We start from the raw sequence: 24,605 nt of genomic DNA on the forward strand, positions 1-24,605 counted from the left end.
GGGTAAAGAATTCTCAGCTACAGTTTGATTACTACAGTCATGTTTAGTTGTCTTTGCCTTTTCCTATAGAAACTTGTCATTTGCAAAATACTCCCTGTAATGCTGCCACTAAAAGTGTATCTTCCTCTAACTTCTACTTCTTGTGAGCATGATTAAATTTAATGTTGTGTTTCTAGAAATGACTAGAAGTCATTTCAGTCTTTAATGGTGTTTGTTATGGCCTATGGGACAACTAAGAATAGAGCCCCATTTTGCAAGGTGCTGTACAGAGCAACACCCCAGGAAGCCAAAGCCATTGCAGAGAAACTGAATGAATTCTTTACATTAGTCTTCACTGCAGAGGATGTGGAGGAGAGATCCATACCTGATACATACTTTTAGGTGATAGATTTAAGGAACTGTCCCAGAGTGAGGTGTCAGAGGAGAATATGAAACAAATTCATGAATTAAACAGTAATCACAGGGACTAAATAGTATTCATCTAAGCACGCTGAAGGCATGAGTAGAAGATGATAATTTAATGCCAACTTTGGGGGGGGAAAAGGCTCCACAGGAGTTCCTGGCCATCACAGGTAAGCACATTTAACTTCAGTGTCAGGCAAATCAGGTGAAATAATAGTAAACAGATTTGTCAGAAATGTAGATGAAAACAACATGCTGAAAGAGTCGTAACTTCTGAGAGGCGTAACTTCTGAGAGGCGTAAAGAGCTTCACCAATCAAAGGCAACAAGCACATGGACAAGGGTAATCTGATGGAAATAGTGTACCTGGATTTTCAAATCTCTGACGGTATCAAATTCCTAAGCAAAGTAGGTAGTCAGGCAATAAAAGGGAAGTCTGATTGTACAAAATTACTGACAGGGAAGAGTTATAGGGATCTCTCAAAAAAGGGGTAACTGAGTAGGAAAATGGCAAACAAAATTCAATGTTGGTATGTGCAAAGTAATGCATATTGGCAAAACATGCCAACTAGACATACAAAATATTCTAGATTAGCTGTTACCTCTTGATCTCATCATGGATAATTCTTTGAAAATATCTGCTCATTATGTAACATTGGTCAAAAAAGCTAATAAAATGTTATGAACTATTAGGAAAGAGAGAGCAAACCGATCAGTTTAGCTTCTGCACCTGGCAAGCTAATGGGACAAATAATTAAGCAGGTCATTTGCAAATATTTAGATAATTAGATGGTAAATACCATTCAGTATGGCTCTGTCAAGAACAAACCATGTCAAATCAACCTGCTAGCTTTCTTTGAAAGTGTAACAAGCCTTGGGGATGGGAGGGGCAGTAGATGTGGTATATCCTGACTTTAATAAGACTTTTGAAATGGCATCTGTTCTGGGTCTGGTTTTGTTCATTGTCATCATCAATTATTATTAGGCAATGGCATAGAAAGTACACTCAAACTTTCTGAATGATACCAAGATGAGAGGGGTTGCAAGTGCTTTGGAGGATGGGATTATAATTCAAGGTGAACTATACAAACTGGAGAAAGTCTCAAGTAAATAAGATGAAATTCAATAAGGACAAATACAAAGTACTCTATTTAGGGAGGAATGATGAGTTCCCATTTTACACGTGTGCAAATGACTGTAAAGCAATACAGGAGGCCCCCAACTTGTGACACATTGGTTCCGGAGGAAGTGTTGCAAGTCGGGGGTGTCGTAACTCGAACCTGCATTTATGGTAGGTGCCGTGCACCGTCGTAAATGCAGGATGAGGAAATAAGTCAGGGGTTTCCAGCCCCTTCAGCACTTACAATCATTTTTGTAGGTATGGGGAGGGGGGGAGGTTAGAACTCGGGCGGTTGCATGTTGGGGGCCTCCTGTGCTGCAGAAAGAGACCTACAGGCTAAATAAGAGTCAATAGTGTGACACTTAGCAAAAAAAAAAATAATAATAATTCTGGGATACATCAACAGGAGTGTGTTAAAACACACAAAGTGATTCTTCTGATCTGCTTCACGGTAATTAGGCTTCAACTGAAGTAGTGCGCTCAGTTCTGGGTTCCACATTTCAGGAAAGATGTGGACTAATTTGGCAAAAGTCCAGAGAAGAATTCAGACCCTCCTCACTATAAGTCCAAGATATGTTCCAAAAAACTTGGACTTATAGCAAAACAACTTGAAGCAGGGAATTTTTTTCCTGCAGCTAACTTCTATTTGTGCAAATTGTTTTTTGGGGGTTTTGTTGACATGACTCAAGAGCGGGGAATGGGAGGACTGAGAAGGCATCAGTTCCTACAAGCATCCAACCACGTTAGTGTGGAACGGATATATACTGGAGCGACTTATGGGGATGCTCTGTAACAAAAGATTAAAGATCTAAAAAACATGACCTATCATGGAAGATTGGAAAAAATTGGTTCATTTGGTCTGGAGATGACTGACAGAGGCCATAACTGTTTTCAATTACATAAAAATTTGTTACAAGGAGGAGGGGAAAAAAAATTTTCTTTTTAACCTTTGAGGATAGGACAAGAAGCAATGGGCTTAAATTGCAGTATGGGAGGTTTAGGTTAGACCCTTAGGAAAAACTTCCTAACTGTCAGGGTGGTGAAGCACCACAGTAAATTGCCTAGGGAGGTTATGTAGTCCCCATCATTGGAGTTTTTTTTTTAAGAGCAGAATAGATAAACACCGGTGTTTCTCAACCTTTTTTTTAAATAAAGTACTCCTTTTTCCAAAAAAAAAAAAAAAGTACCCCCAGTACAGGCACGACTTACGTCGGATCCGCAGTTACGAACGGGGATTTTCTCGCCCCGGAGGACTGGAGCGGCGGGACACCTGGTCCCGCCGCCCGCCTCCTCCGGGGCGAGAAAAGCTGCTCCCTGTCTCCCTGGTCTGCTGGGGGAGCCAGCAGACCAGGGAGACACTGAGCAAAGTGGCGGAGGACCCGGGGCCGGACCCGCGGCGCTTCCAGCTGATCTGGAAGTGCCGCGGGTCCGGCCCCGGGTCCTCCGCCGCTTTGCTCGCATCTCCCTGGTCTGCTGGGGGGGGGAACGCAGCTAGTGCCTGTGGTAGAGCAGGTAGGGTGCTGCCGGTTGGTCCCGCAACTCCGCTCCTTGGCGCTACTGGACCAACCCGGCAGCACCCCAGCTGCTCTGCCCCAGGAGTCCTGATTCAGCCGCTGCTGATCAGTTTCAGCAGCGGCTGAATCAGGACGCCTGGGGCAGAGCAGCTGGGGTGCTGCTGGGTTGGTCCAGTAGCGCCGAGGAGTGGCCGCGCTACTGGACCAACCCAGCAGCACCCGAGCTGCTCTGCCCCAGGCGTCCCCAAGTCAGCCACTGCTGAAACTGACCAGCGGCTGACTACAGGAAGCCCGAGGCAGAGTTGCTCTGCCCCGGGCTTCCTGGAATCAGCCGCTGATCAGTTTCAGCAGCAGCTGACTTGGGGATGCCTGGGGTTCTTAAGTTGAATCTGTATGTAAGTCGGAACTGGTGTCCAGATTCAGCCACTGTTGAAACTGATCAGTTTCAGCAGTGGCTGAATCTGGATGCCAGTTCCGACTTACATACAGATTCAACTTAAGAACAAACCTACAGTCCCTATCTTGTACGTAACCCAGGGACTGCCTGTACCTATAATTTTCAGTCAAATTTTTTTCTACCTTTCCAACACATTTGTTTAAACAACTTAATCATAGCTGGGCAGGCGATAACATTTTTGGATGTAAAAAGTACAAAAATAATAAAGCGATGTAAAACTTAAAACACAAATTCAGTTTTCTCCAAAGTTCAGTTGTCTTGATGTAGCCCCCAGGCTTCTCTCAATTATCCCTAAGCGTACTCATACCACTCATTGAGAAACACTGGTCTGACACCCAAAATTACATGACCCTGGGGGGGGGGGAGAATTGAATCCTGAGATTTATGACCCAGGGTGTATTGGGGGAGGCAAAACGCAAGTCCACTGTCCTGTTGGAGAGGGTGTGGGGAGGGGGGAGGGGAGGAAGGTGAAGACTAAACATTTCAGCCCTAGAGGCCCTGTAACCTGAGCCCTGTCACCCAAGCCTGAAGCTCTCAGGCTTCCATTAATGGCAGAGAGCCTTGGGTTTCAGCTTTGGCCACAGCAAATGTAAGTCAGCCCTGGCAACTTCATTAAAATAGGATTGTGATTCACTTTGGGGTCCTGAGCCACAGTTTAAGAATCACTGGTGTAGATAATACTTTTTCCTACCCTGAGTGCAGCAGTCACGACTAGCTGACCCCTTTAGGTCCCTGGCAGTCCTTTGGTTGTTTAATAAGAACAAAAATATCATGCTCCTGTATCAGGGTGGGGAACATTTTTTGGGGGGTCGGGGCCGCTGACCTACAGAAAAATCAGTTGGGGGCCCACACACAAGTGAGGGGGGAAAAACAACCCAAACTGTTACTGCCATGGTCCCCAACTAAGAGAAAGCACTCCCTACATTCCACTGGCACACCTTTCCCTGGGGATAGTCAGCCTAGTAGATTTCTGTGTTCTCCAGCCCTGCATTGGAGGGAACTGGAGTGCCAGTGTGGGCTCCCCAGTGTTGGGGGGGGGAACCCCAAGCTTTGGGGCCATATCCACATAAACCAGGAGTGCATCTAGCCACCAGGCCTCAGGTTCCCCACTTGTGCTCTATATGAATCCATGGTATGCCCACACATCAAATATTGAGCATAGTGCTGATTGTCCCATGTGTGTGTTTAAAAAGAAATGGGGGGGGGAGAGGAGTTCAAAACATCTTCCCTATAAAATTGACTGGAGCTGTTTGTTAGAAGAAGAGATGAGTAAAGTGGTGATATAAACAGAGGTCTATAAAATCATGAAGGATGTGGAGTAAATGTTACCCCTTCACATAACATAAGAACGTAAGGTCACCAATGAAATGAATAAGCAGCAAGTTTTTAAAACCGGCCTAAGGAATTACTACTTCATAGAGCTCACATTGAAACTGTGGCCCTCATTTCCAGGATATGTTGTGAAGGCCAAAGGTATATCTGGGTTCAAAGAAGAATTGTTAACATTCATGGAGGATATGTCTATCAATGGCAATTAGCCAACATGGTTAGGGTCAGGGATGCAACCTCATGCTTTGGTTGTCCCTAAATCTCTAGCTGCCAGAAGCTGTGATTAGATGACAGGGAGTATATCACTTGATAGTTGCCCTGTTCTGTTTATTCCCTCTGAAGCATCTGCTGCTGGAAACCGTTGGAATACAGGATACTTGTCTAGGTGGCCCATTGATTTGACCCCTTATGACAGTTCACATATATTGTGCTTTCCTTTGGGCTCACTGGAAATTTGGCTTATCTCTAAATAGTGTCATTTAATTAGTTGAAGTTTTTTGCCTGAAGTAGAGGTAACAGTAGTATTTTACCAGTGCAAAAACAAATAATGACTGAGAGAATGTGTGCATTTATTTTGATTAATGTTGTAATTCTGGCTTTGAATATGCTAGATTTCTCACAGATTTTTCTCCTCGATATGCAATCCACAAGTAAATTACAGATCTTGCATTGTTTTATAGCTATATTAGATGTATGTTGAGGGACTTGAATATCAGTAACAGGAAACTTCAGTTGGAATGTGCTTAGTGGTTTGGGGGGCTAGATCCACCAAGAGAATTTAAACTTAGCATAAAATAACCCAGTTTTGGCACTTTATTGCTTAGTGGAATCCTTAGTCTCAGTTTGCTTCCTTGGATAGGGAATTAAACACCTAAGAGTGGGATTCACAAAAGCCAGCAAGCTGAGCAGGGAACTCTCTAAGGCTATATCTACTCTACCGATAGGATCAAAGCAGCCACAGTCGATCATCTGGGGTACGAATTAGCGCTCTAGTGAAGACATGCTGATTTGAACTGAAAGGGTGCTCCTGTCGATGCCAGCAGTCCTCCTCCTGTGAGGAGTAAGGGAAGTCAAAGGGAGAGTGTGCTCCCTTTGACTTGCCACAGTATGGACAGTACCAAAAATCAAGTTAAGATCTTCAACTTGAGTTGAGCAATTAAGGTAGATGAAGTTGTATATTTTAATTCAAACATACCCACTTACCAGTGGTATATGAGCAGTAGGAAGTGCTGAGGAGAGCCGAAATTTGCATATCCCCTAAATAGTAATTTAGTATTGTTTTTTGAGGTGGTGGTGAATCATTTTTAATGTTGATTACTTTAGCTCCAAAATTATGGATTTCTAACCTCATAAGAAATCTAACAAATGCTGATCACAAATCAGATTCACTATTGGTATGTCATGGTACCTCAGAGAGAGTGTTAGGTATGCATATGAAAACTCCAGTGTGTAATTTGTTTACAAATTTTTTTCTATATATGGTCTTAGAGTAGGAGGAGACTAGGGAATATGGCTGTTTATGAGGGCCTTGGGCTCCTTAGAAGTAATATCTGTTCCATGACAGTTTACAGATCTTTACAAATGGGGCACATCCTAAAATGCACAGGAAATGCACCTGTTTGTCACAGATCTTTTGACAACCTCAATATTGGAGCCGCAAAAGCACCTTAAGAGGTGCTTAGTAGCAGAGATACGGTCTTATGCAGCCTGCACATATATAGAAAACTATTTTTGCTTTATTCTAGGCAACTTGACAGCTGTCTTAAAGAATCTGGTGGACCAAATGGTCCAATCAAAGGTTTGATTGCAGAGTATCTTCAATGATGAGAGTGCCTATATATCCATAAGTTTACAAAATCTTGATTCTGTAGATGTAATGAGGATAATTTGCTTGCTATTAGTTTTAATGTTGTAAGGTTTTAGTTTTGATGCTTTTACTAATGATTTTATTTTTTATTACTGAGCAACTTAATATGATATAAGTTATATATATAAAAGGATTTCTATGCAAAGGTTTGCTGTTTATTATAAAGAAGATTGTTAAGCATTACTATCGACTGTTTTTATAGATGTCATGAATAGAAAGATTCCAAGAATATATTATTGTAATTTATCAATATTTGATCTACCATCTGACATACAAACTGATTTATTTGGCTGCGGTAGTGTGAATGAGCCACTCTTGTTTACAGAGAGTCATATCTGTTTGTATGAATAATTAAATATACATTTCCACACTAGGTTTTGAGAAAATGTGTTAAATTTGCATTGAATAATGAATTTTCAATGTGCACTTAATTTTTTCAAACACACAAATTATATAGAAGTAAAAATGAATAGTTTCCGAAATCGGAGTATTGCATCCATAAATATGTTCTGAAAATTCAACCACCCCATCTTACTGTACCTCTCTGTTGAAAGTGTATGTCTGTGTGTTTAATGTCTAGGGATCATGTTTCTCTACTACCAAAGCTCTTTTGAGGTCCTGTTTATACACTTACAGGTTCTCTTTCTTTCAGACATACAACTGTTGTCTTCATTGACTTGAAACAAGAAGGGGTGAAGAATTACAATTCATTCCTCTTGAGAACGAGAATAAATAGTTAAAAAAGCCTGTTTTCGTCATTATTTCACTCTGTGAATAGCTGAATCTGTTGCATAGGCTTGAGGTCATCACACTGATAGAATAGAAGGTTTCTAAATGCACTTGAAAAGAGAGTAATTAATAGTTCCTTTACTATTTATTTTTTCTCCTGTTGTGATCTTTTAACCTTTTAAGGACTGGTTGCAACTCATATTGTATTTCATCACTTCCTTTTCTGGTGAAATTTAAACTAGGCTAAGGTTCAGAAATATGATACTGCTTATTAACCAAAATATATGACGATTTCCCCCCTCCGCTTCCCAAAAAAACCCGCATAAAACTTTATCATTATATTTCATGTGTTCACAATAACTGAATATTAAAATGGAAACCACCAGAAACCCTGATACACTCATGCTATGTTTTTTTTTCTATGTAGCTAGGAAATAGAATGGGGTTTTCATCACTTTAAAAAAAAGGAGCCATCACTATCAATTTCAAATATGGCACATTACTTTGATATATAAAACTAACTTCACACAGAATTATATGAAATGAAAATTGGTTCAGATAGAAAATTCATCCACCAATGAAACATACTTAACATACTCCCCTGAAGGCTGCCCCACTGATGGCTCCTCTCCCTGGGACTCCCAAGACTGGGGTACCCTGTCCTGCCCCACTAAAGCTGGCCTGGCTGAGGTTCCCTGCCCTTCTGCCTGCCAGCTGCACCAGGAGTTCCTAAAGGTTCCTGAGCCATGGCTGCCTGGCCACCACCAGCCCCGCTACGTTCGGCGGTTCCTCTGGGTTTCCCAGGCCACCTGGCCACCACCAGCCCCACTGTTGCTACGGGTACTTAATATTAGTTGACACACATTGTTCGTGAACGTCCAAAACTTTAAACAAAGAAACCTTCCAGTCTGTAAGCTAATTTTTTTCTAAGAGTTGTATATGCTTTTTGTAAATTTTAATTTACCGATGTCAGAAAACTAGTACTGCTTAGTCACACTGAACATCATTAATTGATCCATTTGTCTTTATCCAGAATACTTTTATTAATAAAAACCTTAGTTTGTCTCAGTATATACTCTATTAAAAGTAACTGTCTAAAATCCTTTCCTCAGATGGTTTTAAAAATGGTACTGTACTTTTAAAAGGTTGTCACTTTGACATGGATGACTATTACAGTAACTGGTGAGCTGCCCCATATATGTAAAATGTTGATTTATTTTTGTTTAATAATTCTTGCAGGTGCATTCTCCTTCCTCTTTTGGGGATGAAGCCCCCCCAGCAGAGCCTCTTTCTACTTGTAGATTCGATTGATGAGGGTTGTAATGTTGCAGAAGGTGAACAGACTTCTACAAGCATATCTGGAACTATTGCAGAGCTTTTAGCTGATCACTACGAGTTTTTCCCTCCATGGTTGCTTCTCCTCTGCTCTGCTCGCAAGCAGAGTAAAACTGTTACCAAAATGTTTACAGGTGAGTACAAACAATTGTGAATTGTTAACTACCTACGTGCGGTAACAAACATGCATAATTCTACAGGAACTTTACAGGTGGTTGAAAATGCTAAGTATACATTTTAATTGCTCTAAATTTGTTGTCAAACTGTTAAAAACCTTGATAATCATTCTGTACTACTGATCAGTAGTTAATATATACAGTAAAACTCCATTGGTCCGGCATCTGATGGTCCGGCACTCCTGATGGTCTGGCACTATCAGGAACCCGGAAGTGCTCCAGGCAGCCGGACCATTGGAAACTGACCAGCGGCTGAATCGGGGAAGCCAGGGGCAGAGCAACTGGAGTGCTGCCAGTAGGTCCCGTAGCGCTGCCCCTCGATGCTGCGGGACCAACCTGGCAGCACCCCAGCTATCCCCAATTCAGCCACTGCTGAAACTGACCAGCGGCTGATTCCGGGAAGCCTGGGGCAGAGCAGTTCTGCCTCAGGCTTCCCGGCCTGGGCTTCCCGGAGTCAGTCGCCGGTCAGTTTCAGCAGCGGCTGACTTGGGGACGCCTGGGGCACAGCAGCTGGGGTGCTGCCGGATTGGTCCAGTAGCGCCAACTAGCGACGCTACTGGACCAACCCGGCAGCACCCCGGCTGCTGTGCCCCAGGCGTCCCCAAGTCAGCCGCTGCCGAAACTGACCAGCAGCGGCTGAATTGGGGAAACCTGGGGCAGAGCCGGACTATCAGAAGCGGGGGCTATGAGGGGTCTGGGGTGGCATCCCCCCCACACCACCCTAGACCCCTCATAGCCCCCCCTTCCGATAGTCTGGCATATTTGATAATCCGGCACCCACTGGGTCCTAAAGGTGCCGGATTATCGGATGTTTACTGTAGTATCAAAATACTTCATTGGTAAATTAGATCTTCCAGGTAAGATTGTTATGGCAAGGAGCTTTTCCTCTTCTTTTTCTGATCTTAAAAAGCTATATTATGATTTTGAAAATGTGTAGGTGTCATGTGTATGTTGCTTCCCCTCATATTCCTTTCCTAACAAACACTCTATGAGCCTCAACAATTTTTTTCATCTAATTTCAAGTTGTCCTCCTTTTTAAGAAAGCAGGACTAAACTTTTCAAGCTAAGTGCATGGTATAACTGACTGCAGAATTAGATCTTGAGAGAAGTATACTTTTCGGCAAAGGTTATACAGTAAAGAATCTCCTACAGTTTGTTCATCCAGTCCTTGCTGTGTCATGAGATCGTTTCATCAGAACATAAGAACAGCCATACTGGGTCATATCGAAGGTCCATCTAGCCCAGTATCCTGTCTGCTGACAGTGGCCAATGCCAGATGCCTCAGAGGCAGTGAATATAACAGGTAATTATCACATGATCCCACTCCTGTCATCCATTTCCAGACAAACAGAGGCTAGAGACACCATTCCTACCCATCCTGGCTAATAGCCATTGGTGGACTTCACCTCCATGAATTTATCTAGCTCTTTTTTGAGCCCTGTTAAAGTCCTAGCCTTCACCGCATCCTCTGGCAAGGAGTTCCAGAGGTTGACTCTGCTGGGTAAAGAAAAACTTCCTGTGTGGTTTTTAAACCTGCTGCCAATCAATTTCATTTGGTGACCCCCTAGTTCTTATATTATGGGAACAAGTAAATAGCTTTTCCTTATTCACTTTTTCCACACCACTCATGATTTTATAGACCTCTGTCATATCTCCCCCTTAAGTCTTTTCATCTCTCTTCATCTGGGACCTGTTCCAAACCCCTAATCATTTTTGTTGCCCTTTTCTGAACCTTTTCCAATGCCAATGTATCTTTTTTGAGATGAGGCCACCACATCTGTATGCAGTGTCCAAGTTGTGGGCGTATCACGGTTTTATATAAGAGGCAATAAGATATTCTCTGTCTTATCCTCTATCCCTTTTTCAGTGATTCCTAACGTTTACTTTTTTGACTGCCACTAGATAGATGTTTTCAGAGAACTAGCCACAGAACTGTCCACAATGACTCCAAGATCTCTCTCTTGAGTAGCTGTAGCTAAATTAGTCCCCATCGTAGAATACTAGAACTGGAAAGGACCTTGAGAGGGTCCCCTTCCCTCATAGCAGGACCCAGCACCGTCTAGACCATCCCTCATAGATGTCTATCTAACCTGTTGTTAAATATCTCCAGAGATGGATATTCCATAACCTCCCTAGGCAATTTATTCCAGTGTTTAACCACCTGACAGGAAGTTTTTCCTAATGTCCAGCCTAAACCTCCCTAGCTGGAGTTAAGCCCATCATATTATATGTGCAGTTGGAACATTAAATTTCATTTACCATTTTGTTGCCCAATCACATAATTTTGTGAGATCTTTTTGAAACTCCTCACAGTCTGCTTTGGTCTTAACTATCTTGAGCAGTTTGGTATCATCTGCAAATTTTCCCACCTCACTGTTTACCCCTTTTTCTAGATTATTTATAAATAAACATTTATAAATAGGTTTGGTCCCAGGCAATGTTCCCGCTATGATTTTCTATCCATGATTGGAACGAGTTTTGGCTTGTGCGCCAATATTTGGATGTGTTCACTATGGCACCCATTAGTTACTAACAAAATATAGTACCTGATGGGTGTCATGGTGGCACACATTCGAACAAGTGCATATGATCTCAATATTGGCGCACAAGATTAAACTTTTATTTTTTTATATACATACAAACAAACAAATGTAAGTTAAGGAAGAAAGGCCCACTTACTGTGCAGATGCATTAGCTTCTGCCCATCTTCTGCCCTGTTACATAGCTAACACCCCTGTCTCTTCCTCCACCCTCTGTTGCTTCTCCCTTTCCCCCACCCCATGCCCCCCGCTCCAATCCCAGGCGGCAGCAGCCGCCCACCTTGTGGTGTCAAACCTGGTGGCAGCCACCTCCCACCTTGGGTTTGGCCCAGAGCAGCCACCTTCCACCTTGGTTGCGGCTCTATCCCCACCCACCACACAGCCCCGGCTATGGGAGCAGCCATGCCACTCAGCTTCCAGGTTCAGGAAGGTGAGTGCTACTGCAGAGGACATGAGTGGGCTCAGAATTTGTGCATGGCCACGCAGGCGCGCACCTTAAAGGGAACACTGGTCCCAGGACAGACCTTTGGAGGACACTATTAGTCATCTCTCCATTCTGAAAATTTACCATTCAGTCCTACCTTTTGCTTTCTGTCTTTTAATCAGCTATCGATCCATGAAAGGACCTTCCCTCTCATCCCATGACAACTTTCTTTACTTAAGGGCCTTTGGTGAAGGACCTTGTCAAAGGCTTTCTGGAAATCTAAGTATACTATATTCACTGGATCCCCCTTGTCAATGTGTTTTGTTGACCCCCTCAAAGAACTCTAGTAGATTAGTAAGGCATGATTTCCCTTTACGGAAGCTATGTTGACTTTCCCTCAACAAATTATATTAATCAATATGTCTTTACAATTTTATTCTTTACTATAGTTTCAATTAATTTGCCTGGCACTGATGTTACATTTACTGCTTTATAATTGCCAGCATCACCTCTATAGCCCTTTTTAAATATTGGCATCACATTAACTATCTTTCAGTCACTTGGTATAGAAGTTAATTTAACAGACAGGTTACAAACCATCGTTAATAGTTCCAAGGTGATGGTAATATAAAGTTTAATAAAGGGAAGCACCAAGACCGGATTCCAGGCCTGCATAAAAAGTCTTTGTGTTTTAAGGAAACCAGTTGGGACAAAAATGTGATTAAGGAATAGAATCCCAGATGTTTGATAGACTTTTACTAGCTTTCACAGAAGTCAAAAGATAATGTGATAACTGTATTTTGAAATCAAGCACTGTATTAATCATTGGCTGACATGAAAATTGTTCTTGGGAGAATGAGAACTAAGTTCAGAGTGGTGTCTTAGTTTCTTTGCGTGTATTTATGGGAATAATTTTTCAAACATTGGCTGCTTAAATATTTAGCCATTGTCAAAAAAGGAGAGAGAACTACCATAAAAGTAATTTTATTTTCATTGTGTTGAATCACATCATGTTGCAGATTACTCCTGAAAAACCTGCTATTCTGTTGTCTTCAAAGTACATTTCCAGATGGAGTTTCTGACAAGAAAAATCAGCAGAACTAATATATAAGCTTAAGAAATAAGTTTCATTTGAATTAATTAGCTTCTCATTTCCTCAGACATTGGTTTAATGAATAACATAATAAGGAAGTTAGCTTTAAATGTTGCAACTCTGTATGAACCATTAAAATCTTTTCTTCTCTGGCATCTCTGGCTCTACCATAAAACCAGAGAGAATGAAGCCTAACGTAATTGAACACAACTTAAAATGAATTTGAGTATATTTAGAGAAGGTTGTTTCTCCACCAGAAAAGAATATAAATCTTGATCAATTGACCAGTTTGTCAGTAGGTAGAGGATTATTGTAATAACTGCAATATTAAGTGTTCAGGTAAGGTCTGGTGTGGGCAGAAGGGGAATGGTTGACGCTCCTTTTTCTGAGTTATAAAACTAAAATGATACTGATGAAGATGTTCCAGTTTGGATAAACCTACAAAATGAAAGGAAGTTTGTTCGCATCTCTCCTTAAGCAAATTCTGTTCCCTTATTTGTGGTAGTTAAAAGCCTGCTTGGAGTTCAACATAAAACTGCATGGGAGGATGTGGGGAACTTCTATGAAGTATATATGGTGGAGTGGAGGTCATAGGTGTGGTTTATGACCTTAAACACAAGATGCATTTCCCCTTGGGACAGGGTAGCTGCCACTATGCACTCTACTCATTCTATTCATAGGTGGACATTCTACTCATAGCTCTGAGGGTGCAGATTAGGGATGTGATAGTGTACACTTGTAGCTGGTTAACTGATGAGCCTGAGCTCATCCATTAAATTTTAACAGTTACACACAGGCCTCGCCTCTCCTCCTTTCCCCCCCTCCCCCTCCACGGCTGCTGCCTTTGTATTGGAGGCAGCAATGGAGAGAGAGGAGACATGAGCCAGGCTGGTTTCCCACAAGCACTGTCTCCCCTTCCCATCCCACCTTACCCTGTTTCCACATTATAGTATGGGGGGATGAGAGGAAACAGGCAGTTCTGTGGGAGTGGGAAGCCGTCTTAAAAGCCAGCTCCCCGAGCTCACCTGCTCCCATGGAGCTGCCTCCCCCTCTCCACCCTTCCCCCCCCCCCCCCCCGTGTTTAAACATGTGGTTTAAACTGCTCAGTGGTTACATGTTTACCAAAATACTCATTTTAACAGTCCTAGTGCAAATAGCGTGAATGCTATTCTAGACCATGGGTATAAAACAGCCCACAGACTCTCTGATTGGAGATAGCAGGACTTGATGAGAAGTGCGTTCTATCTGTAGGTCATTTGTTTCACTTGTTTGGTTTTTATTTCTGTCTATATGAGCTAAATAACTGGGCTGTGGGCCCATGAGTAAGCAGCAGACACACGTCTGTCTGTTGGAGCCCCAAATAGTGAGAGACTCGATTCTGTCCCTTCGAGTTTTTGATCAGTGCCTTGGTACAGGCCAGAAGGCTCTGATCTTTGGAGCTTTGATCATTGTTGATTAGCATTAATTATATTCCCTTTTATTAATTTTTTTGAGTTGTGTATCAGCCATTCCTTTATCTCACCCTGGATTAACGTCAGACTAACAGGCTTATAAGCAAGTGGGTCATCCCATTTATCCTTGTAAAATATTGGCACAACATTAGCTTTCTTCCGAAACTTCCCTTATGTTCCATTAATGAAAGTCATCACCTCTATTAGTTTTTTTTTTTTTGTTGTTTAAACTCTTGGTTGCAAGGTATCCAGAGTGGCTGATTTAAAAATATCTAACTTTAATAGCTGCTGTTTAATATCATCCTGATTTATTCTTGACATATTAAGAGTTTTATCATAACGTGATGAAACTACATCCTTTTTATCCCCCAATACAGCATAGAGGTATTTAATTAATACTTCTGCCTTATCTTTATTATTGACATTTCTACTATTTCCATCTAGTGATGAGCCATTACTATTGTCAGGATTCTTTTTGTTCCTACTATATATTTTTTTAACTTTTCTTATTGCCTGCAACTCTGCCTACCTTGGATTTCTCCTTGCATTCCTTTGTCTCCCTTACCAATTTTCAATAGTTATTATCTACTCTTTTTTTTTTTCCATTTTTTAGCAACATCCCCTTTGTGGTTGGGTTATTTTCTATAGGGGCCTTCACTTCCCTTCTAAACAAATCATTTTTAACCAAATGCAGCCTTCTTCCTACATTGGTTATAACCATTGATTTTAACATTCTAATTATGTGAAGCATCCCAACAGGTTTCAGTAAAACCAATTAGATTAAATGTATGTTCATAGTGATCTAATCTAGTTACTCTTGTTTGTTATCCTAGTGTTGGTTTAGAGGCAATTAAAGAATTTATCTCCTTCCTGTCCTTTGGTACCTTGATGAATTTTGTTTTCAGCATCTTGATTTAGTGCTAAATGAGTGCTTACATCTTCCCTCTTTTCATCATCCTCTTTTATTGTTTATTTAATGCTTTCCTGACTATTCTAACCAGTCTGGCCCCGAAATTTGCAGGTTACTCAAACTTTGCTATCCCCTCTGCCTAAAGGAAGTAGACTAGTGTTTCACAAAACCAGAATTCTATACCCCCCCAAGCCAGCACTTTATTTGCATTTCTTTTGTCTTCTGTTGTCTTTTCACTTGGGGGAAGAATTTAGATAGACGATCAAACAATTAACTAGGGATGTCAAAGTGTAGGCAACTACATGATTAATTGATAAGATTGGGTTTATCAGTTAATCTTGTCGACAGCATGCACCCTCTCTCCCCCGTTGCTGCCTCTGTATCAGAGGAAGCAGGGCAGGAGGGAAGAGCGGGAGCCAGTGTCCATGAGAAGCTAGCTCCCCATGGGCACTCGATCCGCCTTCCTCCCCACCTCCGCACTGCTGCTTCTGATTAAGAGGCAGAAGCACGGAGGGTGAGGGGGGCGGGTGAGAGCCAAAACAATTGGGTACCCAGCTTTCAAGAAGGCTCCCCATGTGTGCTAGCTCTACGGACCCACCTGTGCCTCATACAGACGCAGTGGGGGGGGGGAGGCAGCTTAAAAGCTAGTTTTCCCCCAGCACTGGCTCTGCAGTGCCACACCTCGCCCCTCCGCCCCCCTGCTGCTTCTATCAGAGGCAGCAGCATCGGAGTAGGGAGGCAGAGGAGAATGCTACGTAGCAGACTTTGTCTGTGGTCACCTGGGCTCACCACAGACTTCACTGGGTGGCCCAAGCTTCCCCTCGGACAGGGACTGCTGTCGGGGAGCAGCCTCTGTCCATGGGGCACTGAGACCCTCTGTGGATAGGGTCTGTTGTCATCTCACGCAGCTGCCTCTGAGTTGCCGTTGCTGTCCCCATCCCCGGGGATATCAAATAGTCATGTAACTGCTAAAATTTCATTTGGTTATGCAACTATTCAATTACATGCTATCTAACATCCCTACAATTAACCAATAAACCTGGGCCACATGCCGGGTGGCTTGGACCCAACTCTGCCCCATGCCCATCCTGCCATAGACCATTCCGAGCCCTGACCTTGCTGTAGTCCTGGAGCTGGCAAAGGGTGACATACTGTTCCCCTTCAGCTCAGGTGCTGCTGTAAGGAGTGAGCGAGTAGGGGGAGGGCACTATCCTTGCAATAGCTCTGGAGCATCCTGTTTCATTCCACCCAAGCCCACTCCATAACCTGTACCCCCAGCCAGAGCCCTTATACTGTTGTGCCCCAACCATCTATCCCAAACTAATCCGTTCATCTTTGGTCCTAGCCAGAGTCCTCGCTAGACAGTATTTACTTCTCGTAGTTTATAAATTCTCAGATTCAGCAGCGGTTAGGTTCCGAGGGTCCTGTACTATAAGGGGTCAATCTGTAGTGAAATAACCATTCTAAGTTCTTATTCAGTCCTAATTTGTGTTAAATTTGCAAATGAATTGCAGCTCTGCTGTTTCTCTTTGTAGCCTGATTTTTGAAGTTTTTTTTTTTTTTTTAAGATGTTTACTTTTAAATCTGTTAGGGTGCATCTACACAGCGGGACTTAACTCAAAATAAGCTATGCAGGTTGAACCACGTCAATTGTGTAGCTTATTTCGAAATAGGGAGTGTCTACACAACACTTGTTTCAAAATAGAGCACTCTTCCTCTGACCTTTCAGGAGTCAGAAGTAGGGATGTAAGCGACTAATCAGTTGACTCAGGTAAACAAAAGCTTATTGGATAGTCAACACACTAGTCAACTAGTCGCTATCCCCCCCCCCCCCTTTCCTGCATCTATCAGAAAGAGGCAGCAGGGGGAGGAGGGGAAAGGAGGACTGTTGCTACACTTCAAAGGCAAAAGTGTCGCGTGAAGCCTGGGGTCAGCTTGGGAGTCCCCATCTGATCCCAGGCTCCACTTGGCGCTGCCACTTTGAAATGCCGCAAGGAGCCTCTTCTTCCCCACCCCTTTGCTCCCTCTATCTGATAGTGGGGATGAAGGAAGAGACTAGTCCTTAACATCCCTAGTAGATGTATCCTTAATGAATAGGATGTCTCCTTTTAAATCTGTTAGTGAATGTTCACGGAGGTTGAAGTGTTTTTGTTAATATTAGTTTTTGTATGTTATCTTTCTTGATGTCTGATTTGTGTCCATTTTTTTTTCTTTGGCCAGTATACATGGCAGAGGGGCATTGCTGGCACTTCATATCACATTAGTAAATGTGGAGATGGATGAGCCCCTGATGGTGTGGTTAGATCCTCTGTGGTGTTGCTTTTATTGATATGTGGCGAGAATTGGCAATGTGGTTTGTTTGCAGGGATAAGTTTCTGTATTGTGGTTCATGTCTACTGGTGAGTATTTGCCTCAGATTGGGAAGTGTCTGTCTGAAGAAGACTACTGTGAGGGTGAGGCATTGTTTTTTCAGAATAGGTTATAGATTGTCAGTGTGTTGCCCTGGAGAGGCTAAAACCTCTGGTGGTTGGGAACTGCTGCTCTAGACAATTATTGTTGATTTTCAGTAATTTATGGAGCCCTAAGTAGGTTCCACAGACTGGAAGAAAAGTAATATCATGTTAGTGTTTTAAAAGAGTAAATGGGATGACCCTGGTAGTGATAGGCTCGTTAATCAGACATTGATCCAAGATTAGATAATGGAATGGTTGACATGAGATTCAAATAATAAAGAATTAAAGGAGTATGCTATAATTAATGCCTGTCAACATGGATTTATGGAAAATAGATTGTCAAATTTGGTATTTAATGAGGTTACCAGTTTGGTTGATAAAGGTAATAGTGTTGATATAATAGATTTCTGTAAGGCATTTGACTGGTACCACTTAATTTTCATTCTTTTAAACAAGCAATTACAAAATGGATATGAGTTACATTCAACATTGGCTGATGATTCTCAGTATAATTGTGAATGGAGAATCGTCACTGAGCAGATGTGTTTCTGGTTGAGTACTGTATTTATTGGTTCTTGGTCCTATAATGTTTAACATTTTCATTAATGATCTAGAAAGAGAACATAAAATCATGAATGATAAAGTTTGCAGGTGACACACAAATTGGGATGAGTGGCAAATAATGAGGACAGGTCAGAGATTAATGGTGATCTAGAGCACAGGCAATCAATAATATATTTTTATATGGTCAGATATAAAGATATACATCTAGGAATAAAAATAATGCAAGCCTAACTTACAGATTGGGGAGACTCTGAAATCCTGAAAAAGATTTGGGGGTCATGGTATTTAATCAGTTCTTGGATACGTAAACTGGAATCTTAAATAGGAGGAAAGAGGATTTTTTACATCTGTATTCCAAAAGTTACATATTGTGTCGAGTATACGGATGTAAAATCCCATTTAATCCACTAACTGGTTTAATGTTAACCAGTAAAACAGGATCCCGGGTTGGGCACCGCTCTGCCACCCACCTCCCTCTGGCCCCATACAGAGGGGGCTTGGCAGTACTGAAGCAGCCCTTCCCCCCACAGCTTGCTGCAAGTTGGGGGCTGCTCCCTTTGACATCCCTACTCCAGGTGTCCACAATTCAAGAAGGCTGATGATAAATTGGAGAGGTTTTAGAGAAGAGATGCAGAAAAAAGTAAAAATTGGAAAGCATGCTTTATAGCTGGGCTTTTTGGGAATCACAATTTTTTTATATTAGAAAATTCACAACAGTGTAAATGCAAAATATTAAATTACATGGAGTTTGCATGGAATTAATTTTATAACTAATGTTCGTAACATGAAAGATCTAAGCAACAGAGGTTTCCCCAGATGACTCGTGGGGGAGGGAGGGGGGGGACAGGGGCTGCTGCCCATGAGAAACCCTATCTGTAGGGGGTCCCAGTGCAAAGTTGGGAACCCCACAGACAGAGGCTGGTGCCACAAAGCAGCCCATGTACATGGAGTGGGGGGGGGGGGTCCAGTTTCCTGCTGGGACCCCCCTTGGCCTAAAGCTGCTGCTGGAGCAGCCTCCACTGCCCCCCTCTCCTTGCTGCCTCCAATAGAGGCAGCAGGGACTGGGGAGTGGAGACAGTGATGTGGGGAACCAGCATTTAAGCTGGCTCCCCCTAGCAATGGTTCCTGATCCCTGCCCCCAGCTCCCTGATATAGAGAAAGCGGGGGGGCGGGGGGGGAGAATGGGAGTGGTCGACTAAGGCTATGTCTAGATTGAAAGGTTTTTTTTTTCCAAAAAATTGCCTTTTTTCGAAAAAACTTCACCTGTGTCTAAACTGCTGCTGCATTCTTTCAAAATTAAATCGAAAGAAGGCGTCAGTTTTTCGACAGAAGAGGAGGAAGAACGTCTTTTTCAAAAGAAAAAAGGTATTCTTGACCACAAACAGGGCTTTTTCGAAAGAGAGCATCCAGATTGCCTGGGAGCTGTCTTTCAAAAAAGCAGATCGCTTTTCCGAAAAAGTTGTGGCTTGTAGACCAGTGTTTCTCAACCAGTGGTATGAGTACCCTTAGGGGTACTCGAGAGAAGTCTGGGGTTTACTTCAATTCTACTAAAATTTGGAGAAAACTGAATTTTTGTTTTGAGTTTTACAGCGAGTTTTATTATTTTTTGTACTTTTTACATCCCAAAATTTCATTGCCCACCCAGCTACGATTCAGTTGTGTGGCAGGGCGTTGCCCTGTACTGGCTCTTTAAGGGGCTGAGACCTGGAGTCAGGAGGAAGCCCATCTGAGTGAGCTAACCAGGCCTCAGCTGGAGGCCATAGAGAGCAGCTCCTGGGAGGAGTGAGAGAATCTTCGGCCTAGCAAACCCAGGCTACTCGGCTTGGGGCGCTAGGGGCTGCAAGGAGGCAGTCATGGAGGGCAGGGCTTGCATGGAGGCAGCCCTACAAGGAGGTCTCGCATGGAGGCAGCCACAGATTTCAAGGAGGCAGCTGCAGTAGGCTAGGGGAGTTTGAACCAGGGAAGCCCCAGGCCATAAGTCCGCAAAGCAGGATTGCAGGAGGCAACCGGTCAGGCAGAGTGGGAGAAGAACTAGGGGTCCTGGGAAGTAGGGAGAACCCTGGAGGAGGAGCAGAGGAAGAACAATGATTCTCCCCTCTCCCGCCCCTCCCCCCGCCAAGGGGGCATAGACCAAGATTGGAGTGGTCACTGACAGAGGGCAGTGCCCGGAAGAGAACACCTCCCCCAAAGGGGTGTGTGCGTTGGTGTTGGAGCAGCCAGTTCCTTTCCCCCAAGCCACATTGAGGGAAGAGCCATGCAGAAAGTGAGTCAAACCTGCTACAGTTGTTTAAACAAGTGTGTTGCAATGGTAGAAAAAAATTGTGTATGTCTGAAAACTGTAGGTACTGGGCATACTTATATATTTTTTTTAAAGTGGGGTATTTATACTTTTTTTTAAGGGGTACTTTATAAAAAAGGTTGAGACACACTGGTCTAGATGATCTCTTTTGAAAGAAGCTTAATACCTTAATAGACTACTCCTTTAAATTCCTAGTTCTTTCCTCTCCACAACTCGGGTTTATGCAAAGTTTCGGCTTCCTTTGGAGTACTACAACATTGTTTGCTCTTGTGTTTATACGGCATTTTGGTTCACATATCTGGGTCAGCATTAAAAACTTCTGAAGCTTATCTAAACATCTTCTGGGCTAGAAATCTAGGGAGCGTAGACATTCTAATACATTTCCTGCTACTTCTTGGTTCTGGTAGAAAGTTGAAAATAGCCAGTCTTGCAGTATTTTAGTCCTTCCATTTGCAGTCCTGTCTAAAATTAGGAAATGAAAAATGTTTAACAATAGAGGAGAATTATGGTCAAAATTATAATCAAGTTGTATTGATGCTCAAAAGTTCAGGTTGCTTGTCTGACTCTTACTAATTTGTCTATCGTATTCCTAAATTCCACTAATCAAATTGATTGTCCCTTTGTGGAGCTCAGATTTCCTCTTTTCAATCATCCACATCAAAAAGAAAATTGATAGCAGCAGCTGGAAATCCATGCTGTTGTAACTGCTAAGGTTGTAAGCTCTATTTAAAAAAAAAAAAAAAAAAAAAGACTGATGGTAACAGAATTAAATGGTAACAGGCTATGAGTGAACCAGGTGATATTTTAAATAAACAGAGCTCTCAGCTGTGCTTATAGTTGTTTTCATTGCTTCACACTGACTCAACAGATGTTCTAGGCTTTTGAGTAATGTTTGGGGTTTCTGTAGGGTGGATCAACACTGCAATGATCGATTCATCAGTGGTTGATTTAGTAACACTTGTAAAACCCACTAAATCTGTCATTGATAGTTCTCCTGTCAACTTTGGTACTCCAGCAGAATGAGATGAGTAAGGGTAGTTGACAGGAGAGTTTTTTCTGTCGATCCCCTGCAGCGCGAACCCCGTGTTAAGTAGATCTAAGCTAAGTCACTTTGAGTTACACCGCTAATGTAACTCAAATTGCGTAGCTTAGATCGACCTATTATTGTAGTGTAGACCTGCCTTGTGTGTGCTGGTTGATTTGTTTGTGTGAGTGGTTGTGTTGATGGGTGCCTGGCCTATGTAGTGGTGGTAGAGTTATATGGATTTGTACAGATGAGGAAATGATGGATAGGTGTTGTGATGAGATGCTTTAATGTGTTAAGTTGTATTATATGTATTGTTTTCAAGAACTGTGGCAGCCAAGCCAAGTAATTCACCGTGTAGTCTTTCTCATAAAGTCAATAACATTATTGCATACAAAATTTAATAAGTGTAATAAGTGGTTCTCTCTGATACCAAAGTGATTTAGGACTTATTACGAGCAAAGATGCTTACTGGCTTTGTGCTGGCTCACTGATATAATTCAAAAAGTCAAATTGTGTGAGAACTTAAAAATGAGATGGTCGCAGACCATTAATCCTACTAATGATTGAACATGGTGATATTATGAAGAAAAAGAGCCCTCCTTTATGCCTCCATTGCTTGATATTGACTTTGCAGAAAATATCAGCTTTAGAGTGAAATCCAGAATTACCATAATGGGATCTTATATAGATATCAAGAGAGATTCTTTAATGAGAAGAAAATCCATGTTATGCTCAATTTGTTAGAGGTTAAAGAAATACTAATAATTTTCATATTATTGAATAGGCTTCACAATTGCGTGGTTTGATTATAAGACATCTTTTTTTCCTTACATATCTGGATAGGTGTGAACTTTTTATACTCATATTAAAATTGTAAAGCTTTTACTCAAAGCTAAAATTGGGGGAAGTGAATGCCAGTGGGTATGATTTTTAATTACCTATTTGATGTTCACCTTTTCTTGTACTTCATTGTTTAATATTGCACAGGTTGATATATGTAATATAATAAATTAACAAGCATGAAGTTATGCACTTATATAGAACAATATTAGGGAGTTTTTTAAGCATGTTGTAATTAATAGTTCTTACAGGTTAGTAGGGGTAAGATATTCTTACAAGCCTGCACATTCTCTTTATGATGTTTTAAGGAATTCATGAATATTTATGCTATGACACAGGGTAATGAAACAACAACATTCAAAGTTGAAGCTGATCTAACTCGTGTAATATTTTGATATTTTAAGTGTCTCTGACTGTTATGGACATGCTTAGGCAAAAAAGTTAAGTGCAGTATTTCAGTTTTCAGGTGGATGATAGCTTATGAATCATAAAGCTCCTTATCAGGTGCTTATACATAAAAAAATCATATAAATACCTAATCAAAATTCTTCCTAGATCTGCAACACGAATTCTTCATAGCTAAAGAATAGTATTTCTTTTTCATCTTAAATATTTAAGATGCTTTCAATTAAGTGAAGGATATATAAATATAGATATTTAAAGTCTAGTTTAAATTTGTCTTCAATAAAATGATTAAGATAAATTTTTGAGAGGAAACTATAGGGTATTTAATACAGTGTGTTTGAGAATATATATTTGTTGTGTTAATGTTTGAAAGGAGTGTTTTTGTTCAGTATAGTGAAGATGCTCTTTTTGTTTTGAAGACCTCAATGCCATGCCAAGAACTACATTTGGAACTGAACTGTTTACAGAGCTACCAAGGAACACAATACATCAGAGAAATCCATATCAAACAGAACAATTGTGTTGTAAGAAAAATCTGAACAATGCAATATCAGGGTCTTGGGACTGTAAATTGTGTGCTGTTTTCTTGTTTTGCTGAGCTTGAGAAGGTAATGGGAATGCATCCAAAACAAATGAGTTTTTTCATAATGTTTTTCATGCTTCTCATCAATGACAACCTAATGAAAGTGGCAGATTGTCTGATATGGTTGGAAAATAAGTTTGCAGGATTTTTGTTGACACACAAAATGCCTTCCTTTTAGATGTTTAGAAAATATCACAGCTTTGTTTAATTTAGTCTTTCACTCTTAACTTTTGATGGAAATTTCAGAATTTTAGAACCTCTGTTCGTGTAATTCTAACTTTTTATGTGTAATTTTTTTTACAAAGGGAAATGGAGAGCATGAAGTTGGAGATGACTAGGAGAAATCAGCAAAAAGAAGGCTGTGAATGGACATGATTGTGATTTATAAAGACATTGATACAGAGGGGTTTAAGCACCAGGGAAAGACCTATTTAACCTAGGGTAATATTGATACAGGAACAAATGGGTATAAATTAGCAATGAGCAAATTCATGATGGAAACTGCGACCATCAGAGGAGTAAGGTTCTGAAACAGCTTCCCAATAGAAGTTATGGAGCAAGCAACATAATTAGTTTTGAGAGAGCTGGACAGATTTGAGTGGAATTGTACAACAGAGTGGTTCATGATGATGTGGCCTGGAGGTCCTTTCTGCTTTGTCTTACATTCCAAAAAGCTCATACTTCGAGGCTTCAGCTAGTCACCTGTAGTGATCAGGTTTGCCCCCCTCCCAACGTATTCTGGTGGGAGGGAGGGGCGGGCGGTTGCCTTCCTCTGAAGCACTAGAGAAGTCCATGGGTTGGTGATGGGACACTGTACAGGGTGAGCAGTATGCTGAGATGGCTGCCATTGTTCTCTCAGCTGAATGGTTCCTGCTTACATACTCAGGTCTCAATGGAGTCAGGAAGGAATTTCTCCCCAGGTCAGATTGGTAGTGCCCTTAGGGTTTTTTTTTCAAATTAATCTGCCTCTTGGAGTGCTGGTCACTTTCTGGAATTACCTGGCCATATTTAATTTAATCATTTTGCTGCCATTGGAGGAGCCTCTAGCACTGGTTACAATCTTTCCTGTTCACTGCCCTTGGCATATA

The 24,605-nt window shown here is 41.8% G+C and overlaps 1 protein-coding gene across 4 annotated transcripts in view; it reads left to right on the forward strand.

Moving 5' to 3' along the window:
* The window catches only part of ANKRD50 (ankyrin repeat domain 50), a 53,839-nt gene that overhangs the window by 14,751 nt on the left and 14,483 nt on the right, over positions 1-24,605 (forward strand). For 3 of the 4 annotated variants that reach the window (XM_075929862.2, XM_075929863.2, XM_075929864.2), the window contains exon 3: positions 8,657-8,886. The exons of the other annotated variant lie outside the window; for it this stretch is intronic. In XM_075929862.2, the coding sequence (XP_075785977.1) occupies positions 8,657-8,886 (230 nt within the window). The remainder of the gene's footprint in view (positions 1-8,656; positions 8,887-24,605) is intronic. 4 annotated transcript variants of the gene reach the window in all.

This window comes from Pelodiscus sinensis, chromosome 4, assembly GCF_052426305.1.
Source record: "Pelodiscus sinensis isolate ZL-2025 chromosome 4, ASM5242630v1, whole genome shotgun sequence".
Taxonomy (NCBI): Eukaryota; Metazoa; Chordata; order Testudines; family Trionychidae; genus Pelodiscus; species Pelodiscus sinensis.